At 35.2% G+C, this 26,049-nt stretch overlaps 1 protein-coding gene across 2 annotated transcripts in view; it reads left to right on the top strand.

The window, feature by feature from the left end:
• The window catches only part of LOC149542344 (uncharacterized), a 47,471-nt gene extending 21,770 nt beyond the window's left edge, over nucleotides 1-25,701 (top strand). For both annotated transcript variants that reach the window (XM_089797313.1, XM_089797315.1), the window contains exon 3: nucleotides 25,363-25,701. In XM_089797313.1, the coding sequence (XP_089653439.1) occupies nucleotides 25,363-25,453 (91 nt within the window). In that variant the 3' untranslated portion in view covers nucleotides 25,454-25,701. The remainder of the gene's footprint in view (nucleotides 1-25,362) is intronic.
• Nucleotides 25,702-26,049: the final 348 nt, after the last annotated feature.

Genomic DNA, 26,049 nt, shown 5'->3' on the forward strand with positions numbered 1-26,049 from the left:
ATACAATTTTATGAAAAGTAACCTGATGTGTTTGACGAAATCCCGCTGGAAGGAACGAATTTGAATTCATTAGTCGTGTCAGATTTTGAAACATGATAGTGCACTTTGTAGTGTTGAGAACCAATGAACTTGTTGAATGATGAGAATCTTGGCTTGGTAAACATGAAAGATCATGGGGATTGTTTTGACGACGTCTTATGGGAATATCATAGACATGCATAAGAACTGTTTGGCACAACATGCATCAAATCACCACCTACCTGGTGCAAAGTGTACAGGAATCAAATTATATGTGTTTGGAGAAAATGGTGAAGCTTAGAGTCTTGCTTACGCAAGGATTGAATGTTGGTGGAGATCAGCATTGAGACAAATTCATCAAGCATGTCACGCTGATGGTGAAATCGAGTGCATGTAATCCATGGATAGGAAACAATTGAGTATTTGATAATATGTCATACCAAACCTGCAATGTGATCACTGATATTGAATGGTGTATATCCGCCACGTAAGGGAGTACATGGCTATTAAAAGGAGACAATCAAACATTGTTTGTGAGGGGAGATTTAAACAATGGAAGGACTAGTTAATCTATAAGTCATCTGCGGTCCATCACTATAACTTACAATTTGTATGCATTAAAAACAATGATGTAATCTTGAGACATTTAAAGCAATAATTATTTATCCATGTATGCGTTTAGAATCTGTGTTTGGTGCTACATTTTCAAATGTCACATTATACTTGGCCTGTTGTTTTCATATCTTGAACAACGTCAGACAAATCTCAATGCTTATTTTCACACTAGGAGGGTTTCACACAACCAACTTGTATGCAACATTGAGAGTGCTGCACATATACAACGCAATTAGGAGTCAAGCAATTTGTTTCTCTATGTCAATACCGAGAGACCAGAAATAGTCGATGTAGTTTTGAGGTTCGATATTGTTCACAAGTTGAGTTCGCAAGAGGATACCAAGACGAAATAAAAGGGAGTTTGTTCTGCCACACACACCACCCATGGTGGAAGGCCAATGAGAGAGGATAGTACAATGTAAATTAATCATGAAATCGAACCCTTGTTGCCTATAATAACAGTCATTTCTTGACATTACAAGTAGTTTAAAGGAGCTGACATGGAAGGAGTGATAAGGAGGGAAAACAATGGTAATATGGAGAAATCAAGCGGAGGAGAGCTCTTTCAAGGTAAATACCAAGGAGGGACCATGTGCAATTCAAACAATTTACCATTAGGACTTCGATACCCACAGCGTAGGTAGAGTATTGGAGGTACGTAGAAATGAATGAATATATATATATATATATATATATATATAAATAAAATAATGAACATCATCTATCTTTAACTAATATATGATTTAGATGTGAGTGGCTAATAATTAGTGACTTGCTAGTATTATTGTTGTGAGTTACTAATATTATTATCTGGAATGAAATATGAAATATTATTATAAACAAGGAAAATAACTAGTAATGAATAAGAATGTCATCGAGTGAATTATGTTATTCTAAAGGAATAATATTTACACTATTTTGATTATTACAAATATTTGATTATTCCTAGTACTATTATTATTATTGTCTTTTATTATTATAGTAGTTTCTCTCTTTTATTTTATTTTAATATATACTATAAGAGATGCCTTGATCTTTTCCTCTGAGAATGCTATTGCAGGAAAAAGAGGGAGGTTGAGATTCAGAGGGAGACTGACATTTCATACAATCTTGAAAGAGAGAGTAGATAGAGGATATGATTTAGTCAACCTTTAATGATTTCGATCATATTGATTCAAAGGGAGTAAACTACGTTGTGATGGATTCACCAATGATATAAATTTGGAATACACAGACTGCAAGATGTGCATAATATAAGTTTAATCAAAAGAACAAACAGATACCTTTGCATGAACAAAGGAAATTTGAGTTGTTGTGAGACGTTAATAAAGCTTTTAAGAATTTATTTGAACCGTCTACGAGTCTCTCTTTGATGAATGAAACTCGATGTATGAGTTGCAGAGTCATCCATGTGGCACAATTATACTCAATCAAGATATTGGCGTATCGTGGATGAGTTTAAGAAAATGGAAGGACATGTTTGCTTCTATTGTTAAGCTTAATGAATGTTTGGACCTTCAATGGATGAAAAGAGCAAGTTGGAACTTTGAAAGAAGTTGTCATATTTGATGTGATGCAAAAGTGTTCAATGATATAAGAGTGAGAATTCTTGTGGGGGGAATAATAACCAATGTTTCATTCCCACTTGAACCATTTTTAGAAAAGAGATATTCCATGACTCTCATGGGCAGATATGTACTCGTATCTTTTACATTTATCTATTCATTTATTTATAATCCTATACGTACTATAAGAGTTATTTGCCTTGATTTTTTCCTTTATGTCTAAGGATGTTCTTGCAGGAAAAGAAGGTTGATACTTTACACATGCTACCAAATATTGTGCAGACTCAATCTTATGATAGTAGCTCAAAAGATGTTGATGATCAAGATGGATAAAGTGAGGCCGTTGAAGCAAATATTTTTGATGATTGATATTATGAGATCCTTCTACATTAAGAGGGTGTATGACACTTCTTCTAAGGCAACGCAGGAGCTTAGAAGAGATATACTTAGAGGGGGTCTAGAAATACATGTGTGTGACTGCATGATTTTGATGGGCCTACTCCTATGTATATCATGAGGAAGTAATAGCTTATCACCAGGGAGTCAAAAGATTGATATCAGATTTAGAGGGAGTTCGAAAGGCATCCTTGGGAGAAGAGAACTTCTAATGGAGTAACTAGAGGACCTGACTTCCCAGGATCATTGTTCAGAGGGAGAATTTGAGGTGCAATCCTTTGTGAATGATATCTTCTCTACGAGGAAAGTTTTAATTGAAATTCCTTGTAATGCAGTCTTCTCTATGAGAGAGAACTGAGGTGAAATCCTTTGTACCACCCTCTGACTTGGTTCATGGTGGTTACTATTTCGCATATGATATGTAATGAAAGGTGATGATCTTTCATTGACATAGATAAACAAAAGTTAACGATTATAAGGTGACTATCTTATAAATGGTAAACCTGTTATCATGATAGACTTCATTAAGTTGTTCCAGAGTGCTGGAAGTCATGATAACAAAAGTATCATGATTAGACAGAAGGTAACCATTGTAAGGTGACAATCTTATAAATGGTAGACGTATTATCATGACAAACATCATTAAGTTGTTGTCCCTGAGTGCTGGAAGCCATGATAACGAACATATCATGATCAAACTTCATTAAGTTGTTGTCCTGGAGTGTTGGAGATCACGATACTTGTCATGATAGAGACCATGACATTGTGATTTCTTGTTGTCTGATAGACTATATTAAATTGTTGTCCTGGAGTGTTGGAAATCAGATAACTCGTATCCTTCTCGGATATAACATATTCTTTTGGTAGGCATCAAGGATTTGATGCCAGTGCACATACGAAAATAATATACATATGATGAATATCATATAATTGATATTTCTTGTTGAATCATACTTCGGATTATATTGAAATATAACATCTATGTTGATGGATTTATGTTGATATCCTTAAACATGCCATTTCGGGAATATCATAGTGAGATGATATCTTGCCATATTCTTAAGAGCATAATGTGTTCTATAAATCCTCCCTAGCTAAGAGGGAGTGTTAAAATTGTAGCTTCAGTTGGATTAATTTGATCTGAGATACATTGTTGTTACTGGTAAATCATCATTTCCTATATATATTCATTCATGTAACAATAATTATATATATATTATAGTATATAATATAAACATATATTATATTATATATAATACACACACACACACACACACACACACACACATATATATATATATATATATATATAATACACACACATATATATTATACAAATTATTATTATTATCAAATATATTAATTAAATGATGATTAAACCTTAGAGACATGTCTCTTCCTCTCATATTTATATGAGATCCAAATCTGCATTTGGGACATCATCAATTACATTGGCAATGTTAGTACATTTGCAGAAAACAATCCATGTTACTCAACAGATAGATTAAATTCAAATCGAATGTGGATGTAGATTCAAATGTTCAATCTCTTTGTTTACACTTGCATCCTTGCTCTGATACCATGTTGAGGTATTAAAGATTGTTTTTTCGCATATGTAATAACATTGCCATTTTTATTGGTGTGTTCCAAATGTAGAAATGAAGCCTTATAAATATGAGAGGAGACATGTCTCATGGAGAGATTTGTCTCTACGGTTAATCATCATTAGATAATAATAATAATATATTAACAATAATATAAATAACCATATATACATATAATATATATAATATAATACGTATTATATTATAATATAGATACAAGAATATTTGTCTAAATGATGATTTACCATTAATAATGAATCTCATGATCGAATCAATCCGAATGAAGCTACAAACTTAATATTTACCACATTTGCCTCCTTATTTCCTTCTTTTTTGTGTCCATTCTTCTTTTGAAACCAAGAATCTTTCTTTTTTTGACCTGGTTTACCATAGTACCAACAATATCTTAGTCCTACCCGTTCATGGGTGTATTGGGGTTAATCCAATCTTGAAAAGGGAGAAGGCGTTATGAATACCTCCATAGGAGGGATGGGTCAAAATTAACTTTGACGAGGCGGCAAGGGGTAACCTAGGCGTATCAAGGTGTGGATGTGTGGAAAGAGATCATAAAGGCAACATAATTGCGTTTACAGCCAAACGATTGCTGGATGGTATAAATAACATTGCAAAATGTTTTGCTGCCAAGGAATCTTTGGGGTTAGGAGTAAAAATTGGATGTCAATGTATACATTTGGAAGGAGACTCAGAAATCATTATCAATGGCATTAAGAAAGGAAAGATGGAGGCATGGCATCTGGATCAAAGTATATAGCAAATCAAGGAGTTGCTTCTGGACTTTGAGGATTTTAAAGTTTCACACTGCTTCAGGGAAGCGGAAAGAGTGGCGGATTGGCTAGCCAACTTAGGTGCCAATTCAACATTGGGTCCTCAATATGAAATTTTTGAGAACTTCCGTCACCTTGGAGAGTAAATAAAGAGAAAAAATTTGATGGCCATTAGATTTAATAATCCACTCATGGTACCTCAATTTGGAGTTTGAAAGGAATGACATCATGATTTTGACTCACGAGGACATTAATCATCCCAGGTTAAGTAGAGATTTCCATGTTACAAATGTATCCATCGCGCGTGACAAAGGAGTGTTTGGTTTGCTTTGATACCTTGTTCCAGAGAGTTCCGAGGATGTTAAATTCAGGCAGAAGGTAGGGAAAGGTCATTGTTTTCCTTGAGACAAAAAAGGAGGCAAATTTTGCTCTTGGTTCGGATTCGCAGATACAAACCTGTGAAGGCTGGATATCTACGCGGCGCTTGAAACACATCTTCGTTATCGATGACGCGAGCTTTCTAAAAGGCATTTAGCAGTTATTCGGGCTAGAGTATTTGGATGATTTCTGGAAGAGGAGGTCAAATTTGGATGTGGCATCGCTGTTTGTAGCGCTGGCTTTGATGGTGGGGGGATCGAAAGAAGAGATTCACCGGGTTGTGGTTGCAAGCGTCGATAGGCAATGGCTTTTGGGACTGGATGAAATTATTGTGCAAGTTGTTCTGGGTGTTGGAATTGAAATGGGTATTGAACCCTGGTGGCTGATTGGCGGTCGGGACTTCTCCATTCAACCATTGGTGGTGTGGTTGTCGTCAAATTCGCAAGGTGTTCATGTCCCCAAAGCAGAATAGGGATGGAAAATGATAATGGAATATTTGGCTGACAACATTTGGGTGACGAAGGAGGAGGGGCGAGGTTTTATGAAGGCCACGCCAAGGAAGAGCACGTTGGCCCCAGGACAACAACTTCGCCATTAGATTGTGAAGAAACTTCAGTTGAATGAGGGGGTGTCCACAACAGAGGGAATGCAGGTCGATGCTTCTTTGCTTCTGGATGAGGGAAAAGGCAGTGGAAAGCGCCGCAGGGTGGATCAGGGATTATCGATGAAGGATGATCACGCAACCCCAACTTTTACTCGCGAGGAAGTGGCAAGCTGGTTCAAGGAGTAGCTGACAACGGAGGTGGCGACACTTCTTTTTGTTATAAAGGTCGAATAATGTATGGGTGGGTGTTTGTACTATCAGAGTGTTAATACTCTATTTTTTGTTTATCTAATGGTATATGTAAGGGCAAGGGTAGCTTAAAATGTAAGTCTCGAAGCCATATTGCCATAATGTACTCTCTATATCAATATCAATACAAACAAATATTAGCAATAAAAAAACAATCTCTTACTCCTCTTTCTCTTTGATTTTCCTCCTAATTTTCCACGATTATCAAAATTTATTTATCTCTTTGTCGTTCAACCCTTACTTTTTGTATTCAAAACATTGCCTAATGTAGATCAACTTGAGCTTTTCCTATGAATTTCCTCACTTAGAATAACACTAACAACATCAAATTTTAGGGTATTTGAACTAGAAATAGAGTTACTAACAACCATTACCAAGCCATTCCAGCTTTCAGGCAAAAAACACAGAATTAAAAGAGCTCTAATTTCTTCATCAAAATTGACATTTGGAGAAGATAATTGACTGGTAATTGTATTAAACTCATTTAAATGATTAGCAACATACCTACCTTTTACCATCTTCGTATTATATAAACGCTTCATGAGAAATCCTTTATTCAAAGCGGAAGGCTTTTCATACAACTTTCTTACAGTTTCCATTAAATCTTTCATTGTCGTCGCTTTTGTAATATTAAATGCCACTAATTGTGCTTAGCATAATCAAATAGTTCTAAGTGCCTATCCATCCAAAATATCCCAATCCTCATTGGACATATTTGAATCTTTCTTGGATTTTCCTCCCAATGGCTGCCATAAATCCTTCTGGTGAAGGTTAGTCTTTCATTTGCATTTTTCATAACTGAAATTTCTGCCCATTAAACTTCTCAACTTTCAACTTAGCTTCGTCTGCCATTACTCCCACTTAACTATGAGACCTTCTTGTAGAAGATAATTGAAACAATTTGGCTCTGGTATCACTTGTTAGGATTATTTAGGCATAAATTAATAGTTACATTAAAGTATAACCAATAACACAAAGGAATAAAGCACACATAAATAGAACAAAAGATACAAAGATTTAACGTGGTTCACCAAATCTTGGGCTACATCCACCAAATAGGGAGTCCAATTTATTATCCTCTAATTTCAACCTGTTACGATTTGCGTTCTCCCTTACAACTCAATGCCGTTGCAAGAAGCTATATATTCTCTTTAGAATACCCTAACCCTAGGCCAATATTACATGACTTATGTTAGCTTAACAAGTTAACCCTAAATATATTTGACGAGTCAACCTTGGGAAATGCTTGATGAGTCAACTTGAAAATGCTTGATGAGTTAACCAATTTTTTTCAGGTTGTTGCCCTATACCCTATGCCTTATGAAAAATGTACAATACTTTTCTATTCGGTCACCACAAACCAACAATCTTCCACTTGGGGACTGATTAAGGTCCACATTAAGCCACCTCCCACTTGGAGACTGATTCTGTAGCCACACAACTACCCTTGAAGCTCTTATTGGATTGATGCACTTTGAAATCGGCTATTCTTTTATTATGTTCAGTCTAGAAGACCAACCAAAGCTGAAAAGGAGTTCATCTTCTCCCTTGGCACCGTCTTTGTAAACATATTTGTTGGATTGTCATATGTATGTAACTTTTCCAGCTTTAAATATCCATCATCCAAAACTAACCGAATGAAATAGTACTACAACTGTATGCGTTTTGTCTTTCAATGTAAAGTAGAATATTTGACAAGATGAATGGCAGTTTGGCTATTTGTATACAGATAATTTCTAGTCTATGAGTTTCCCAACTCTTCCATGAAAGATTGTAGCCATATCATCTCCTTGGCTGCTTCTGTAGCAGCAACATACTCTGCCCCTATAGTGGATAAAGCATTCAGCTTCTGTAGTCGAGAAACTGGACTCACCATTGTCCCACCAACAATAAATACATATCCTGTAGTACTACTCTTGGTATCCAAATCTCATGGCAAATCTGAGTCAACATAGCCTTGTAAGTTAGTAGTAGAACCCCTAAAATGTGAACATTTTTTGGATGTACCTCTCAAGTATCTGAGAATATATTTGATTGCATTCCAATGCTCAATTCCAAGATGACTCATATACCTACTAACGACAAACATGTGCAATATCTAGTCTAGTGCATACCATGACATCATTAAACTTAGAACTATCAATTGCTGAAGCATAAGGTACCTTGGACATTTTATCTTCCTCTTCTTGTGTCTTCAAATACATCTCCAAAATTTTATGTGGAAAACTCAAGATGGGAAAAACCATGAAGAATGCTAATTTTCAAGTATGAAACACCTAAGGTGAATTTTGTAAATGGTGGCTCACTACCAAGTTGCTCATTGTAGGTAGGCTCATTGCCGGTGGACTGATTGCACAACTATTACACAACCAATAGTAAAATGCTCATTGTTAATTAGAAAAGGATGAAAGGAATCCACCATTGAAATAATTGTCACCAACTATAACAATGGAACAACCATATTGTTTGCCTCTGGTCGCACACTTTGGTGTACTTCACAATATCTAGGTTTTTCTTTTTCAGATTCGCATTTGTCACACGCATTCACTCATACATTGAACAAAATCATCGTTACTAATACCATTCCATGCCTATATAATCTTCTATGTCGGTCAAACGCAATTTGAATTAGGTCAACCACAAAACATTCTGCGGGGAAAGGAATCGAACATGGACTACGCAACACCTCCAAGCTCAAAGCAATGCGCTACCCATTTACCATCATATCTAGAGTCAAAGAATAGGACTTACGTGTTACAATGCATGCTATGTTTCTGGAGCTTGTTAAGCAATTTTTAGATTGCTCCAGACCCAAAGGAGTGTACCACATTATGTTGCACTATGAATGGGACTAGGACAAACCCGACCAAAGATAGATCATAATAACACAGCATCCGAAGCATGCCAATCCTGATCATCAAGGCACCTAAACAGAACCTCATCCAATCAACCAAGATGTGTTGACATTAATGACAACAACAATCAACATCACATTCCAACACGTATTCAGGACACAGGAGAAAGGAGTGACTTCTTGGGAGCTTGTCAATATGGTGAAGCCCCTAGTGTGGTCCTTTGAGCTCCACAAACAGTCAAAGGTAAAGATTGTGGAATGGCAGGCCATTGATGTAAAGGACTAAGGAACAATGATAACTGTGTCTTTTACTATCACTATGTATATGGAAGAAAATTGGGGTATATAGAATCCAAAAATACCAAGGAAATAATATAATATAGATATAATTGTTGTGGCTGGTGTAGTTCTCCAAGAGTTGCTGGATACACATTTGATCAGGCCACAATTTATTCATTCTAATGGTCTTATTTTTGGTTGCAAGGAATCACCAGTTAGCTATGGAGGTTCTCAACTGGTTAAGTATTTGGTATCAGTATTCAGTGTTCCAAATTGTTTCTCTCACCGTGGCTGCAATCTGTGAGACCAGTGTTATGATGAAATATGTTTTCCCTCATTTTGACCCTACTATCCATAAAAGTGTTCCTGAAGCCACTCGTAAGACTCCAGATTCTTTCTTTTAGTATTTTTCACTGCCAACATTATAATTCTTTATGCTTCTGTAAGCTTTGGAAAATCTAATTATGAGAAATTATGGGCAGCCTTTTGTTTGGGCTTAGCTGTAGTATATCCTGTTCTTGCCAAAAACAGCAGTAGATTATTCTGTATCCGATTATTATGTTGGAGCTCCAGTAGCTTATCTTGTATCTGATTTTATTACGTTGAGCTCCTCAATACCCTGGATTGGTACTTTGTAGTGAGATCGTTTTCTTTGGCTTTTCTGTAGGAATGATCCTTGATTCCTCCAAATTTTCATTGTATATCCTTTATTTTTCACATATTCATATTAATATATTATAGGCCTTTGGCCTTTTGCTTTTAAAACATGAAAATCAAATACAGTTATAGAATCCACAAATACCAAGTGAAAAATAGAATACAGATATAGGATCCAAAAATACTAAGTGAACAATAGAGTACAGAAATAAAATAAATGATAAATACAACAACAAACTGTTGAATTTTGTAGCTGCGAGATAGATCTTGTAAACTCTGATAATTGCCAACGATGCCTATTCAGAGTTGACTCTTCATTTTGATCCTGTTGTGATCTTCGTCTCTGTGAGAGCTCATTATAGAGTTTCTGTTCCTCTTCTTCATATTTATTTTGTGGTTGCTGTATTTTGGACCTGCTTTGTTTTTGGTTTCATTGTGCTCAAAGGTTGTTCATGGCTGAAGTATTTCATATGTTCTATATTGATGTTGATTTGAAAGCAGAGTGTATATTCCTGATGATAATATGGCATAGTGGATGTAGATTCAACTGTGCTGACAATTTTATAGAAACATTTATTGTTTTCATGTGTTGGGCTGTTATTGAATGGCATTGGTTCTCCTCAATCGTTGGTTTCCTCTTTGTCTCTTTGATTCTTTTATGATGCTGTGATGTCACCTTTAGTAACCTTCGCTGCTGGTGTATCGTGCATGACTCTTCAACTTCGTTCTTTCCTATCTTTGTCTTGTTGTTGTAATTATACTATTCATGTGTGATAGCATGTTTGGACGTGTTTCTGCAGAAGAATTCTTCTGAGCACGTATTTACCTCCTCCTTGCAAACAATGAAGATCTTGTTGTGCCGCGAGTCATTATTTTTCATTATGTCTATTTGCAGAGATTGAAGTATCTTATCTCATTCTGCAATTCATGGGCTTTGTTCTCTTACATTATGGTGTATAGGAAAGTGTAATTCAAGCTGTATATAATCAGCTCTGTTGTATGAGATTTTCAGAATTTTGAATGCAGTCTATTTCTTAGATTCTCTGTGATTTGTCTTGTTTGATTGACAGTAAGTTGGCGTCAATCACAAAGAGGAACATAATGTGTATCTGAATTATAATATGAATTAGGCATTATTTTTGGTGGCTGGATTGTTTCCCTAGGAGAGGAGGGCTTTTTCCCAGGATAACTTCTCGTGTTATCTGTTGCTTTGAATTTTTGTATTTCATTTGATGCAATCTTATATTTCTGGTTTGAAAATTTAAACACAAACTTTTCCAAGAAAAGAAGGACCACTGGTGTGTAAAATACTTCACAATGTTAGTGGACGATGCTCATAGAGCCATATATGGAAGAGAGTTGGGAGATGTAGAATCCAAAAATACCAAATGAATAATACAATATATCAATTACAAGGAAACAGAAAAAGAACAAAAAACTGTCCCAATGCTAATGGTTTATAAAAGGTTTCACAGTGGTGGTGAAGGATGCTCATAAAACCAAAGACTTGCTATAGAGAGTTGGAATGCTATAGAGTCTTGTAGAAGATTTGAGGAGAAGATGTCATGAGCCATGACTAATGTATTATTTCTTTATAAAAAAACATATGCTGATATTTGTTTTGTTATTTGAGTTAATATCTTAAATACATTATTGTGATAACACTATTGTCAATTAAATATACTATCACTCTTATAAATTATATTACAAATATCCTTACCATCACATAAAGACTATAAGATGCCACTACATGACATTTGTTTGATAACATAAACATATCAACATATTCTTAGATAAGATTCCCAGTGTTTCTTAAACGCCAAATGAATGTTGCGAGAGCATTTGTTTATATATCAATCAATAATTCAATTCCAATTATTTATTAATTATGTGTTGTTAGAGTACTTTCTACTAAAATTATAATTATAGAAATAAGTCACGAAGGAGAGAGTCAATTAATTTTCTAAACATTGAAATTGAAGTTAACCACAGGATCAACAGCAAACAAAATATCGAATTTTAATATTTTTATAGAGATGTGAATCCCTTGGGCAGAGTCATATGTGTCTTCATTCATCTTCTGCCTTTTCAGTCACGGATAGACAAAGCATGAGACTGATCACATTGTACAAACGTTTTTGTGTAGAAGATGAAATATATTGATTGAGCATTAACGGTTAACAGAAAATTTAGATTTTTATCATCCCGCAAAGTTGTTATAGCTGATGCGGGCCAATCTCTGCTTATTGCTGATCTCTTCTTGACTGCATGATTTCATAGGTTGATTGTTCTTTGCTAAGCTGAGAAGTAGCCTCTCTATTTGAAACCCTCCGCCTGATGCAACTTCTCGCTTGAAATGAGAGAAATAGGTTTCAAATACGCTCACTCTCACCTGCAGCCGGAATCGCATCATGAACAAGAATCCAATTAATGTACATAACTAAGCAACATAGCATTTAATAAAAAAAATGATAAAACATATATTGGGACACGTTCCTTCACTCACGACTGTTCCAGCCAGATCAAGCGGTATCTATTAGGGTTAGGGTAAATTTTGAAGTATAAAAATAAAGTTCTGGAAAAAACAAGAAACAAAGTAAAAGCAAGCCTTTTGGATTGCATAAAGATCTGTGCCAGAGGTACAGTCATATACCACTGTCACTGCACCAACGGTACAGCCAAGTACCCACCGTCCGTGTGCTAGTACAACAGAGAACACCGCCCATATACATTTAAGGTATAGTGTATAACTATTGCCCGTTAAGATATATATATCCATCTAATTCAATATTTAAGGGAATAGATAAAGTTAAATAAAGGTAATTAATGAAATTAAATAAAAAGCAATTAATATTAGTTTCTTACATAGAGGAATAAACATTGAATTAAGTAGATACATGTACTATATATATATATATATATATATGAAGATAAAGATACATTTATAAGGATCATGATGACATTAGGAACATATTCTAATTATAGTACATAAGGGTCTATTTCTCGTCCACATTATGATATCTTAAGGTAAGGAGTTTGTGGAAGGAGAGGCAGAGTAATTTCGGGCACATGACAGATATCCTCTAGGGAACCGCTTGTAGTTTGTTTCATGCGCTCTTTAGCATTGTAAGTCTTCCATCTTATGATGATCGTAATAAGGAGAGAGAAAGATTCCTGTGCCCTATATGAAGAAAACTTCCAAATGATAATGTCCATTAGATTAACACTCATCTCCTCAACACCTTAATAATAATGATGGTTATATGTTGTTAAATATTGGATGATTCCCTAACTTATGCCTAAAATTTGGATTTTAGGTCAAAGAGTTAAAAGGGGATCATCACAAGTGGTATCAGAGCATGATCCTGCCATCCTATAAAAATAGTAAATGAGAAAGGGAGCAAAAATGAGCGAACAATTATCTAATGAACTTAGGAATATTATGGAACAAACAAACCAAACTCTAGCAAAGCAGGTAGAGAGATCAAACCAAGCACTTCTCCAAGCATTGCAAAACATGGGAAATTCCATAAACAGTCTAAAAAACAATAATTCTGGTGGGAGAGACATAAGTTCAAATCACTCAAAAAATAATGGAGCTTCATTATCTCGGGTGCACAAATCCCCTTTCTTACCTAGGGAGGACCCCTCGATGGAAGGGGAGGGACAAGCAACCAATAATGCTATTGAGAACGCAAGAGCTTATGCTAGCCTTGAACCAGTAATCAGAGAGCTAGTAACATTTAGAGAATTTTGTGAAGCCAACAGACAAGAAACTCCTAGGAGGGGAAGAAGACCTCAAAATCAAGATTTTAAAAGCAAAGTAAATAAAGTAACACTTCCAAATTTTTATGGATCAGAAAAATCCACGGCACATGCTTGGCTACAAAAATTGAACACTTATCTCACCCCTAGCCCTATGACAGAAGAAGATGCACTTCAATTCGTGATTCTTCACTTGGGGGGAATGGCACACGATTAGTGGCACCATGGCATTGTTACTCAAGGGCACCAAAATATCACTTCTTACAAAGAATTCTCTCAAAAACTCATTAAGAGATTTGATAGAAGGCATCCCTAAGAGAATTTTAAGAAATTGACTCAGATAAGGCAGCAAGGAATAGTGGAAGATTATATAAAAGAGTTCCAAAAGATTTTAGTCCAAGTCACGGGAGTAGATGACGACCGCTCCACCTACTTGTTCATAGAAGGATTAAAAGACTCATTAAAGGGTCTAGTAAGTGCCCTAAAGCCTTCATCCTTAGATGATGCTTTCGAAATAGCACTAAGACTGGAGGTCTCAACCACGAATAACAAGTCATGAAATAAGCCCAATACAAAATCTCACAAAAAGGATAAGTTATACAAAAAGTTTGTGCCTACAAAAGAATGAGAGGAGTTAAAGAAAAAGAATTTATGCTTCAAATGCCAAGAACCATGGGGACCAGGCCATAGTTGCAACCAGAAGAGAAACACTTGTCGCAATTGTAGTGAAGACTGGGTACCAGGATATAAATGTAAAAAGAGGGGCTGCCTCCAAAGAATGGAAGAAGATCTTGAGGAAGAAAATATCCAAAAAAAGGCAAAATATGAAAAAAGCGATGAAGAAGAAGGAGAAGAATATGGAGTGATAGCCACTATTACTCAACCTTCTAAGCATCGAATCTTAAGAATTAGGAGCACTCTTAATGGATAGAAAGTCATTGCACTAGTTGATAGTGGAGGATCGCATAACTACATTGATGAAAAACTAGTTAATAAAATGAAGTTAAAAACTGAAAAGTTCAAGGGATTTACTACTGTTCAAGCCACAGGATCATTGGTATGGTGTACAAAGGTGATTCCACAACAAGAAATCACATTGGGAAGAAAACACACCATCAGAGAGGACTTGCATGTGGTTCCACTAGATTCAGATATAATTTTGGGGGCTCTATGGATATTTTCTTTGGGATGTTTTAAGTTTGACCTTCCAAACATGAAGATCCATTTTGAGCACGAAGGGGAAGAAATAACATTGGAAGGAATACCTGATAGTTCTGTGAAACTAGTCTCATGTAAAAGAATAGAAAGAATATTACGGCATGGTCAAGGAGAGTGGGTTGCACAATGTTTAGTATTAAACAAATCTACTCCACAAGTATCAGCCATTCATATAGATATTGAGCCCATTATTAAGAAGCATCAAAGGGTGTTTGAAGAAATTCCACCAGCGATTACCACCCCTTATCGACATCCTCAAAAATATAAAGATGAAATTGAAAAAGCCATTTAAGAACTCCTAGCAATGGGACATATTCAACCTAGCTCAAATCCTTTTGCATCATCGATGGTACTTGTGAAAAAGAAGGATGGGACAATGAGGATGTGTATAGATTATCGAGCACTAAATAAGAGAACTATTAAAAATTGCTATCCCATTCCTAGGGTGGATGAACTCATAGACGAACTTCATGGAGCAATGTATTTTTCTAAGATTGATTTGCGATCAGGACACCACCAAATCAGAATGAGGGAGGCTGTTCCCAAGACGACATTTAGATGTCATTATGGACATTTTGAATTTCTAGTTCTACCTTTTGGCCTCACTAATGCCCCGACCACTTTCCAATCATGCATGAATCATATCTTTCGGAAACAACTCAGGAAATTTCTACTTATATTCTTTGACGACCTTCTTATCTATAGTAAGTCATGGTCGGAGCACCTCCAACACATTGAAGAAGTCCTAAACATATTAGAATCTAAATCCTTATTTGCAAAAGCATCAAAGTGTGAATTTGGGTTAGAAGAAATTCTCTACCTGGGTCATAAAATCAGTGCTCAGGGTGCGCGCATGGATAGAGAAAAAGTTAAAGCAATAAGGGAATGGCCAAAACCCAAGACCCTAACTCAACTTAGGGGATTTTTGGACTTATGCAGCTACTACAGACAATTTGTGAAGAATTTTTCCAAGATAGCATCCCCTTTGATAGACTTAACAAAAAAAGGAATTTTTGGATGGAATGGGGCAGCATAGGAAGCTTTTGAAGAGTTAAAGGAAAAAATGAGCTCTTGCCCAGTTTTAGCTATTCCAAATTTTGCACTACCTTTTGAATTACAGTGTGATGGTTCAAGTGAAGGAATTGGGGCAGTACTCATGCAAAACAAACACCCTATTGCTTTCAAGGGCCTAAAACTTTCAAAGATAGAAAGGCACTACTCAATCTATGATAAGGAAATGTTGGCTATTATGCACGCATTGGCAAAATTTAGACAATACCTAGTATGTGGAAGGTTCAATATTAAGATGGACCATAACAGCTTAAGGTTCTTTATGAATCAAAAAGACCTTAACGATCGTCAACAAAAATGGGTAAGCAAGATCCAAGCCTATAATTTTGATATTGAGTACGTCAAAGGAACCAATAATGTGATAGCAGATGCTTTATCTCGGCAAGGCCATTTGAACACTCTTACTAGTATCACAAGCGATTGGAAAAATGATATTGTTGCAGAATATGCTAAGTACCTAAGAACTAATGAGATCATGGAGGGAAATATACCCAATGATGAATTCAAAATAATTGAAGAACTCATTCTATACAGGGGAAGGATACTGCTTGCGGCAAACTCCAAGGTTAAAGGAAAAATTATGAAAGAATACTATGACAACCCTCTATCTGGACACATAGGGTTCTACAAGACTTACAAGAAAATAAGGGAGAGGTACTCTTGGAAAGGCTAGAAGGACATTATGAAGTATGTCCAAGAATGTATCACATGCCAGAAGAAAAGTCCGAATAGAACCACCCAGCTGGTTTATTACAACCATTACCCATTCCAAATCAAAAGTGGGAAAGCGTTTCCATGGATTTCATTACAGGGTTACCAAAAGTGCGAAAAAGAGATTCCATCTTTGTAGTGGTGGATAGGTTGACCAAATATGCACATTTCTTTCCAATATCCATACATTATAAGGCACCACAGATAGCAGAGATATTTTTCAAAGAAATTTTTAGGCTACACGGGTTACCAAAGAATATTATTAGTGACAGAGATAGCAAGTTTCTCAGCCTATTTTGAAAAGAACTTTTCCGGTTAGCAGGAACTGAGTTGACTCCCAGCACCAGTTACCACCCCCAGATGGACGAACAAACCAAAATTGTTAATAAATGGATAGAAGGATATCTCAAAAACTATGTGACAGGGCAGCAAAATGCATGGACTAAATGGTTATACTTAGGAGAATACTGCTATAACAATACCCATTACATGTCTATTGTGATGAGTCCGTTTAAAGCATTATATGGGTATGAGGCCACCACATTCGGAGATTTGATCATTCAAGAAAGAAAGGTACTAGGAGCCAAGGATTTCATCCAACAAAACATTGATATTATGAAAACTCTAAAAGATAATCTTCACCATGCTCAAAACCAACAAAAGATCTATGCTGATCGGAAGTGAGTCGAAAGGACGTTTGAAGTTGGAGATTTGGTATTCTTAAGACTACAGCCCTACAAACAATCTTCACTTAAGGCCAGTGGAGCAGAGAAACTAAAGCCACGTTTCTATGGACCATATCAGATCTTAAGAAGGGTAGGTGAAGTAGCCTACAAGATAGAATTACCCGAGAACAGCAGGATTCACAGTATCTTTCATGTATCTAGACTAAAGAAAGTCCTTGGGAAACATATAAGCCCTTGTGTTGATTTGCCGCCACTAGACAATGAAGGGAAACTCATCTTGGAACCTGAGGTTATTCTTGATAGGTGTGACAAGAAACTGAGGAACAAGACTATTCCTGAATACTTAGTGAAGTGGAAAAATCTACCCACAGAAGATGCTACTTGGGTAGGAGAGGAAGTCATTTTTCACTCAACATTGCTTGAGGACAAGCAAATTGAGGAAGGGTGGACTGTCATGAGCCATGACTAATGTATTATTTCTTTATAAAAAAACATATGCTGATATTTGTTTTATTATTTGAGTTAATATCTTAAATACATTATTGTGATAACACTATTGTCAATTAAATATACTATCACTCTTATAAATTATATTACAAATATCCTTACCATCACATAAAGACTATAAGATGCCACTACATGACATTTGTTTGATAACATAAACATATCAACATATTCTTAGATAAGATTCCCAGTGTTTCTTAAACGCCAAATGAATGTCGTGAGAGCATTTGTTTATATATCAATCAATAATTCAATTCCAATTATTTATTAATTATTTGTTGTTAGAGTACTTTCTACTAAAATTATAATTATAGAAATAAGTCACGAAGGAGAGAGTCAATTAATTTTCTAAACATTGAAATTGAAGTTAACCACAGGATCAACAGTAAACAAAATATCGAATTTTAATATTTTTATAGAGATGTGAATCCCTTGGGCAGAGTCATATGTGTCTTCATTCATCTTCTTCCTTTTTAGTCACGGATAGATAAAGCATGAGATTGATCACGTTGTACAAACGTTTTTGTGTAGAAGATGAGATATATTGATCGAGCATTAATGGTTAACAGAAAATTTAGATTTTTATCATCCCGCCAAGTTGTTATAGCTGATGCGGGCCAATCTCTGCTTATTGCTGATCTCTTCTTGACTGCATGATTTCATAGGTTGATTGTTCTTTGCTAAGCTGAGAAGTAGCCTCTCTATTTGAAACCCTCCGCCCAATGCAACTTCTCACTTGAAATGAGAGAAATACGTTTCAAATACGCTCACTCTCACCTGCAGCCAGAATCACATCATGAACAAGAATCCAATTAATGTACATAACTAAGCAACATAACATTTATTAAAAACAATGATAAAACATATATTGGGACACTTTTCTTCACTCACGACTGTTCCAGCCAGATCAAGCGATATTTATTAGGGTTAGGGTAAATTTCGAAGGATAAAAATAAAGTTCTGGAAAAAACAAGAAATGAAGTAAAAGTGAGTCTTTTGGATTGCATAAAGATCTGCGCCTGAGGTACAGTCATATACCATTGTCACTGCGCCAACGGTACAGCCAAGTACCCACCGTCCCTGCACTAGTACATTAGAGAACGTCGCCCATATACATTTAAGGTATAGTGTATAACTATTGCCCATTAAGATATATATATCCATCTAATTCAATATTTAAGGGAATAGATAAAGTTAAATAAAGGTAACTAATGAAATTAAATAAAAAGCAATTAATATTAGTTTCTTACATAGAGGAATAAACATTGAATTAAGTAGATACATGTACAATATATATATAAAGATACATTCATAAGGATCATGATGACATTAGGAACATATTCTAATTATAGTACATAAGGGTCTATTTCTCATCCACATTATGATATCTTCAGGTAGGGAGTTTGTGGAGGGAGAGGCGGAGTAATTTCGGGCACATGACGGATATCCTCTAGGGAACCGCTTGTAGTCTATTTTACGCGCCCTTTGGCACTGTAAGTCTTCCATCTTATGATGATCGTAATAAGGAGAGAGAAAGATTCCTATGCCCTATATGAAGAAATCTTCCAAATGATTATGTCCATTAGATTAACACTCATCTCCTCAACACCTTAATAATAATGATGGTTATATGTTGTTAAATATTGGATGATTCCCTAACTTATGCCTAAAATTTGGATTTTAGGTCAAAGAGTTAAAAAGGAATCATCACAGAAGAAGGCTACAAGCCAAAAACCAGTTTCAAAGCATTGAGGAAGAATCCCAATTTAAATTTCAAATTAATAATGAGACTATATTTGATGAAGGAATTGGAAAAATATTGTTGGAAATTTGTAACGTTAGGGTATTATGAACAAAATGGAAGTCAACAAGATATGGATTTTGGATGCCAAACAAAAGCTAATACTGTTGTTGGATACTAGCATGCCTACACAGATGTTTGTGCGACTACGCTAATGCCCAAGAAACAAATGGGAAACATTACAAAATGGTCATATTGGACACAAAAAATCATAACAAGAATATAAACAGGCAAAACAACATTAAACAAGAACTTGACATCTGGAATAGAAACCAGGTTAGGAAAGAGGGCTAAATGGTTCTTCAAACATACTATACAAATGGGCGAAAAAAGACCTTGGTAAAAAAAGACAAAACTAGAACTTGGCATCTTGGCTTAGAAACCAGGCTAGGAAAGAGGGCTTAATGGTTCTTCAAACATATTATACAAATGGACACTAAAATAAAGACAATTTGGAGTATCAAAACTGCAGTGCTACACTAACTATATATGGTTGGAATATTGTCCTCATAATTGAGGTATCCCAAAGACAAGAATATTGGTATTTCACATTTCAAATGGATGCCCAATCAGAAACCTTATATATAATGTAAATAAATCCAAAACATGGTCATTTAATTTTGTTGGAACAGGGGATTGAATCTTTCTTGATACCGCAATACCCAAGCAGTCAAACTATGGTTCAAAATACCATTTCATTGTTTCCATTATTTAATTTGTGGTATAGTCAATAGATGTTCACAATTGTACTTTGGTAAAAGGAACTTATCAGAGTATTTGAGCTTCAAAAAGAAATCACAGCTTTATGTTTGCCTCTCTCAGATCCTCCTTTCTGTATTCCTTACATATTGCTGTCTTTCCTCTTATTGTGGGCATTTTCTTACGTTGGCAAACATTTAGCTTGGTTATCAACACCAATTTCCATAGCTTTTTTTGAAAAGACATAAAACATTGTTTCTTCTCCTTTATTTTTTCATCATGGGGAAGTCCATTCTATGCTTTGATGTTTGTTCAACATAAGAGGGGAATAAACCATCGCGAGCAACCCTAATTCTCTATCACATGGCTAAACTAAAGTTAAAGATAAATGGGTGCAAAGAGAGGAAAAAATCCAATAGCAGCTCCATTATTTTCATGCATGAGAGAAGTGGGAATTTTTTACTGTGCCATAGATATTTGTGCATCAGATGGCAACCAAAGGGTGTATTTCTTTAGAGTATGTTTGTGTTTATTTGGCTTGGTAAACAGCCATTTTAAGAGATTAAATGTCTTAAGAATGATGAATCTTGTCAGACAAATTCCTATGGGTGAAGTAACCTAATTCTACTGAGTGTATTGTGTCAAGCTGAGTCATATGATCCTGGGCCTCCAAAGTATGTTGCACATGATAGTTATGCTTTCTGCTACCATCATATGCGTGAAACCATTTCTAAGGAACCTCGATTACTTGAGTAAGTCTAGATCCCAAACCTTTCAGGCTTTCACAATCTAATAACAATGTTACTAGGTTCACCTCTTGCGGTCCACATAACCTGCCAGAACAGTTTCAGGTCCAGGTCCAGGGTCCCTGAGAATCCACCATGGGTCCATCTCAGAGGACCTTGGGTACGAGGGGTACCTGGGTCATCTAGGCAGTGCTCTGGGCGAATCCATGGGTCCTGTGCAATTCACTTTATGGCTAGTTTACACAATTATTAATATATCAGAGATTCTAATCGTTCATCCCATTGGCCATCCATCCTCCTGCTGATCTAACCCTGTGACATTTATCTGCAGCTGTTGATTTTCAGCTTGGATTTGGTAAGATGGGTTGCAGTCTTGCAACTATTAATAATATGCCGAAAATCCTCCCCAACTGGACTGTAAATGAAGCTTTACAAATCTAACAGCGTGGACATCATAACTCCCAAACCTGCATGCCAAAGATTTTTAAGGATGCATTTTTTATACTTGAGTGACCACCAGCTGAACCATTGAAACAATGTATTCCAAATAAATATCTTTGGACTGGATACGAGACTGGCAGGGTGTTGAATAGTTTCCGGCTCAGAAATCAAAGGGCAAAATGTAAACAACATTTGAGAGAATCAAAGCTGATGGAATTTGTGTGTGAGAGGAAAGAAAATATTGGGTGTGAGTTATGACCTAAGTCACAAGGTTCGAGTTTGAGTTCGAGTTTGTCAACTATAAAATTCGGATGAAGTTTGACGAGGACAAAAATTCGAAAAAAATTCGACATTAAATTTGCCTTATATAAATTTAATATTTTAAAAATATAAATAATATATCTATAAAAATATCAAAATAGATTAACATTTATAAAATATAAACCATAAAAAATCATTCTATATAAAGAACCACAATTCATAACTCTTAAAACTTTATAAATAATTTATTTAATTTAAATGATTTGTAATAAACTTAAAAATATTCATAAATTTTATGAGTCAAACAAAACTAATAAAATATTTATATTTTTAAATTTTATATACTCTTAATTCATTATCGTAAAACTAAAAATTAATAATATTTGATTTTTAATTCACTATTGTTAAACTTAAAATTACTGAGTTTTTTATTGATTTTTAATTCACTATCGTAAAACTTAAAATTACTTAGTTTTTATAGACTTCGATTAAATCTCTTAAAGAAGACTTGAACATAATCGATGCTACTGTGTGGGATGAAGTGACGGTCAATTTTGTGTGAAACGTTACCAACGGGTTGATGAATTTGATGCTTGAACTCGCTCCTTTCACAACGCAGAAGGGAAAACGTCTTGAAAAAAGAACAATCGCTGCAATTTTTTTTTTGCCCTAGTTGCTAGTTTCAGTGACTGAACAAGCAGATTGAAAAACCTAAGGAAACGCTTCAGAAAAATATTTGATGAAAAAACTACCCGACTGCCATGCGAATTTGATACGCATTTTTGACGAATTTTCTACCGCTTTAAGATGTTCACTGAATTTCGAACTTCAAGCCAGAAATTCGGCGAACCTTGTGACATAGGTTATGACTACAATAAAATATGGTGAATGATGGACTTGACAAATGACAGAGGCCCTACCGGCCCTATCTTGACTTTCGATATTGTGCCTGTAATCACAGAATTCACAAACAATTTGATTTGAGTTGTTTTGCCTAACCAGAGAGGAGGCTATTAAAAGCAAATCATGTGACTCAAAACAGATAATGCAATGAGTTTAAATATGCTGAATGGAATTATCATCTTTATCGCTAACAGCTGTGTTTTCAATTATATATATATTTGGCAAATTATGAGTATATATATATGCAACTGTACATATAGTGCGGCTGAAGCAGCCTTAATGAATCTTTGAAATAAAATCTGTATCAGAAAACCAGAACCTTGAGCATACCTGAACCAAATTAGCTGTGTAACTATGTTTGAACTTAGGAATGTTGAGTAATTCAAGAAGTAAGGATTATAAGATATTTTCACCTTTTCTTTATCCTGATACAAGTTGACATTAAATTTAAACCAACTCCACTTTCTCCAACCATTACTAGTTTTATCAGTGTAAGTTCAAAAGAAGTTTAGTACATTAAAACACCACAATATTTACTCAAAGAATGATCCATTGTTTGAGACGGCTCCCACATCCAGCAAGGCCTTGAATCAAAATTTATATGTTCAACTTGTAAAATTTCCAATACAAGAATGCAGAGTTTGCATTACAAGTACGATACTGAATAGCTGGGACCAGTAGAGGGGTGGGCCACAGGCCGCCTTTTCTTCATTTAATTTTCCAAACTGGTCCATTACTTTCCTCTGTAGTAGCTGCTAATAAAGTGGTGCCTTATGCCCCCATAAAACTCTCACATCTGCTCTGTCTATTTGAATGAACAAATGTATTAGTTCTCTTTCTTTTCCATGCCCCGGAGAGCAAAATTTATTTTAAATTGGTGTTGATGTCTGCGTGGCCTCCATGTCTCTCTCTCAACATACTTCCATATTTTATGATTTTAGGATGAGGATGAAATGCAGTAAAAGTTTTGTCTATCTATTTGCCCTGGTCTCCATTATTCAAATGGAGACATGCACCCCCATTCAATCCTATAGATAGTCTTAGCATGGATCCCATGATCTGTACATAAACTAGATGTCGTCATGGTATCCTATATATAATACAATAAATTTTTATCCCAAATTCAAGACATCGGAAGATTAACTTACCACAAGTCATTAAATTATTCAATAAATTCAATTGATAAAATATGATATCACGATAAATGTAGCATACGTAATATTTGATATGTGAATAATGTCTATAAGTCATACCATTTCTTAGCATCCCTGCCTGTATGAAATAAACTCCATTTTAATTAAAATATGGAAGTCCTAAGCATACAGAGGCCAATTAATAATAATAACTTGTCTTAAGAAACATGAGGAGGCAAATTAATAATAGTACAGTCTAGAAATGCAGTAGCCATGTTTGTGTCCTTCAAATGGGTGCTAGAGAATGGTCTACTAAGGTAATATAATAAGCAAGGCCATTTGTACTAGTGTGCTCTTCTAAAATGGAAAGATCACTTGTGAAGAGAAACCGACAACAGTGAACACAAGGACTCTTTGCCATCTAGAAGAAATCCCACAGCCTGAGATTTGAAAAGAAAATGAATCACTTTGAAGTTTTGAATGATATGAAGGTTGAAAAGATGTTGAAAAGACACGCTGTCGAAGAAAATACAAGCTTTAATATTGTATGTGATTTGACAGTAAAATAGACCATGAAGACACTAATTTGCCTGTGAGATCTGCTGCCTATTCACAAAATATTCTATATGGATCCAGGAGTATGAGCTGACCCATATGTGAAACCATGTATATTTCTTACTACAATTCCCTATTTCTATGCATTTTGCTACAGACATAAAGATGAATGTTTCACAAAGCAGGTGCTCATCTTTATGTCCTTTTGTGACAATGATTTATCTTTTAGTAGTGGTTTTAATGGATGTGAACCTATTTGCTTTTTGTAGCTGTTGATAAATCAATCCTGTAGCCTTGATTTGATTTTCAATTCTACTGGAGAATACATTTAAGGACTCATAGGTCTTAATGGACTTTTTTCATGCTCAAGTATGTGGAAGTACCAAATGGTGGCGCAAAAAGATTTCTCCTAGTTTTTACCTTTGGGAAATTCAATGAAAAGTTTGCAATATGAATATATCATGGCTCTAAAATCTAACTCGTTTGTCAGGGAAAATAAGTTTTTAAATTTTAATGTAAATTCTAATTATTTCTGTTTGGATTTGCCCTGTTCAGTGGGTTTGTGTTTATCGTGAACTCATACACAAAGATTTTAGTAGTAGTTTGTAGACATAATTGGATATAGTTTTTATTATTCTGTGATGAATGCTTGTATCCAATATGGTTTTCTGAGAGCCAAAGAAATATTTTCTTTATCAGCCATTGGAGTGATTGAGATATAGTATCCAATATGCTTATCACTTTTGTTGATAAATAGATAAGATGAATATCAATTGTTGTTTTGTATGATTTTGAAATTGAAACTTATCCATGTTGGAAGATTCATGTCTGTACTTATTAATGTGAAAGTTTGCCTATCTGCAGGAGCAATGTAGTAACAGAAGACATTGACAAGCTGTTTGTGAGGAAAAAAAGAACCGAGGATGATAGGAGTGCTCCCTCAGTTGTGATTTAGTAAATGGAGATAAAAGCTTCTTTCATGGAATGTTTTCCTTGTAACAAGAAGAAATTGTATTGGTAGTTTCTGATCTGAACTACATTACCTTTTAATTTGAAGTTGAACTCTTCCTAGTTTTGTTCCTTGAGCCAAGGTAATACCCGATAGCCATAGAATGGGTATCACACTTAATGTGCTAACAATGCATAGATTAATGTATGTACACTGTGTATACCAAATAAGAAACAGCTTTTGCTTTCCATGCAGCAATTGTCATTTGTTGTGTTTTTATCTAGATCTTGACTGTAGAGATTATTGTTTACGTGAGACCCTAAATACTAAGGGCTGTTGCAAATCAGCTGTGTTTTACATTTTCTTTCTGTTTTAGGGTAAGTAAGATAATGCTTATGTTCTATTTTGATTTTTCTCTATAATAACTTTGGTTCCAGTGTAATTCCATTCTTTAAAAGCAATTTCTATAAATGCTATGGTTATTTTTTGGGACCCAAGACCAGATGCTCATCTTTCTGGCACTTATAGGAGAGAGTTTCATTGTGCCCCATATTGCCCTTCTATTGTAATTTCTTGTGTGTTGACATAATATGAGACATATT

This window comes from Cupressus sempervirens, chromosome 8 (assembly GCF_028749045.1).
Source record: "Cupressus sempervirens isolate cs-2001-9-10 chromosome 8, ASM2874904v1, whole genome shotgun sequence".
Classification (NCBI taxonomy): Eukaryota; Viridiplantae; Streptophyta; class Pinopsida; order Cupressales; family Cupressaceae; genus Cupressus; species Cupressus sempervirens.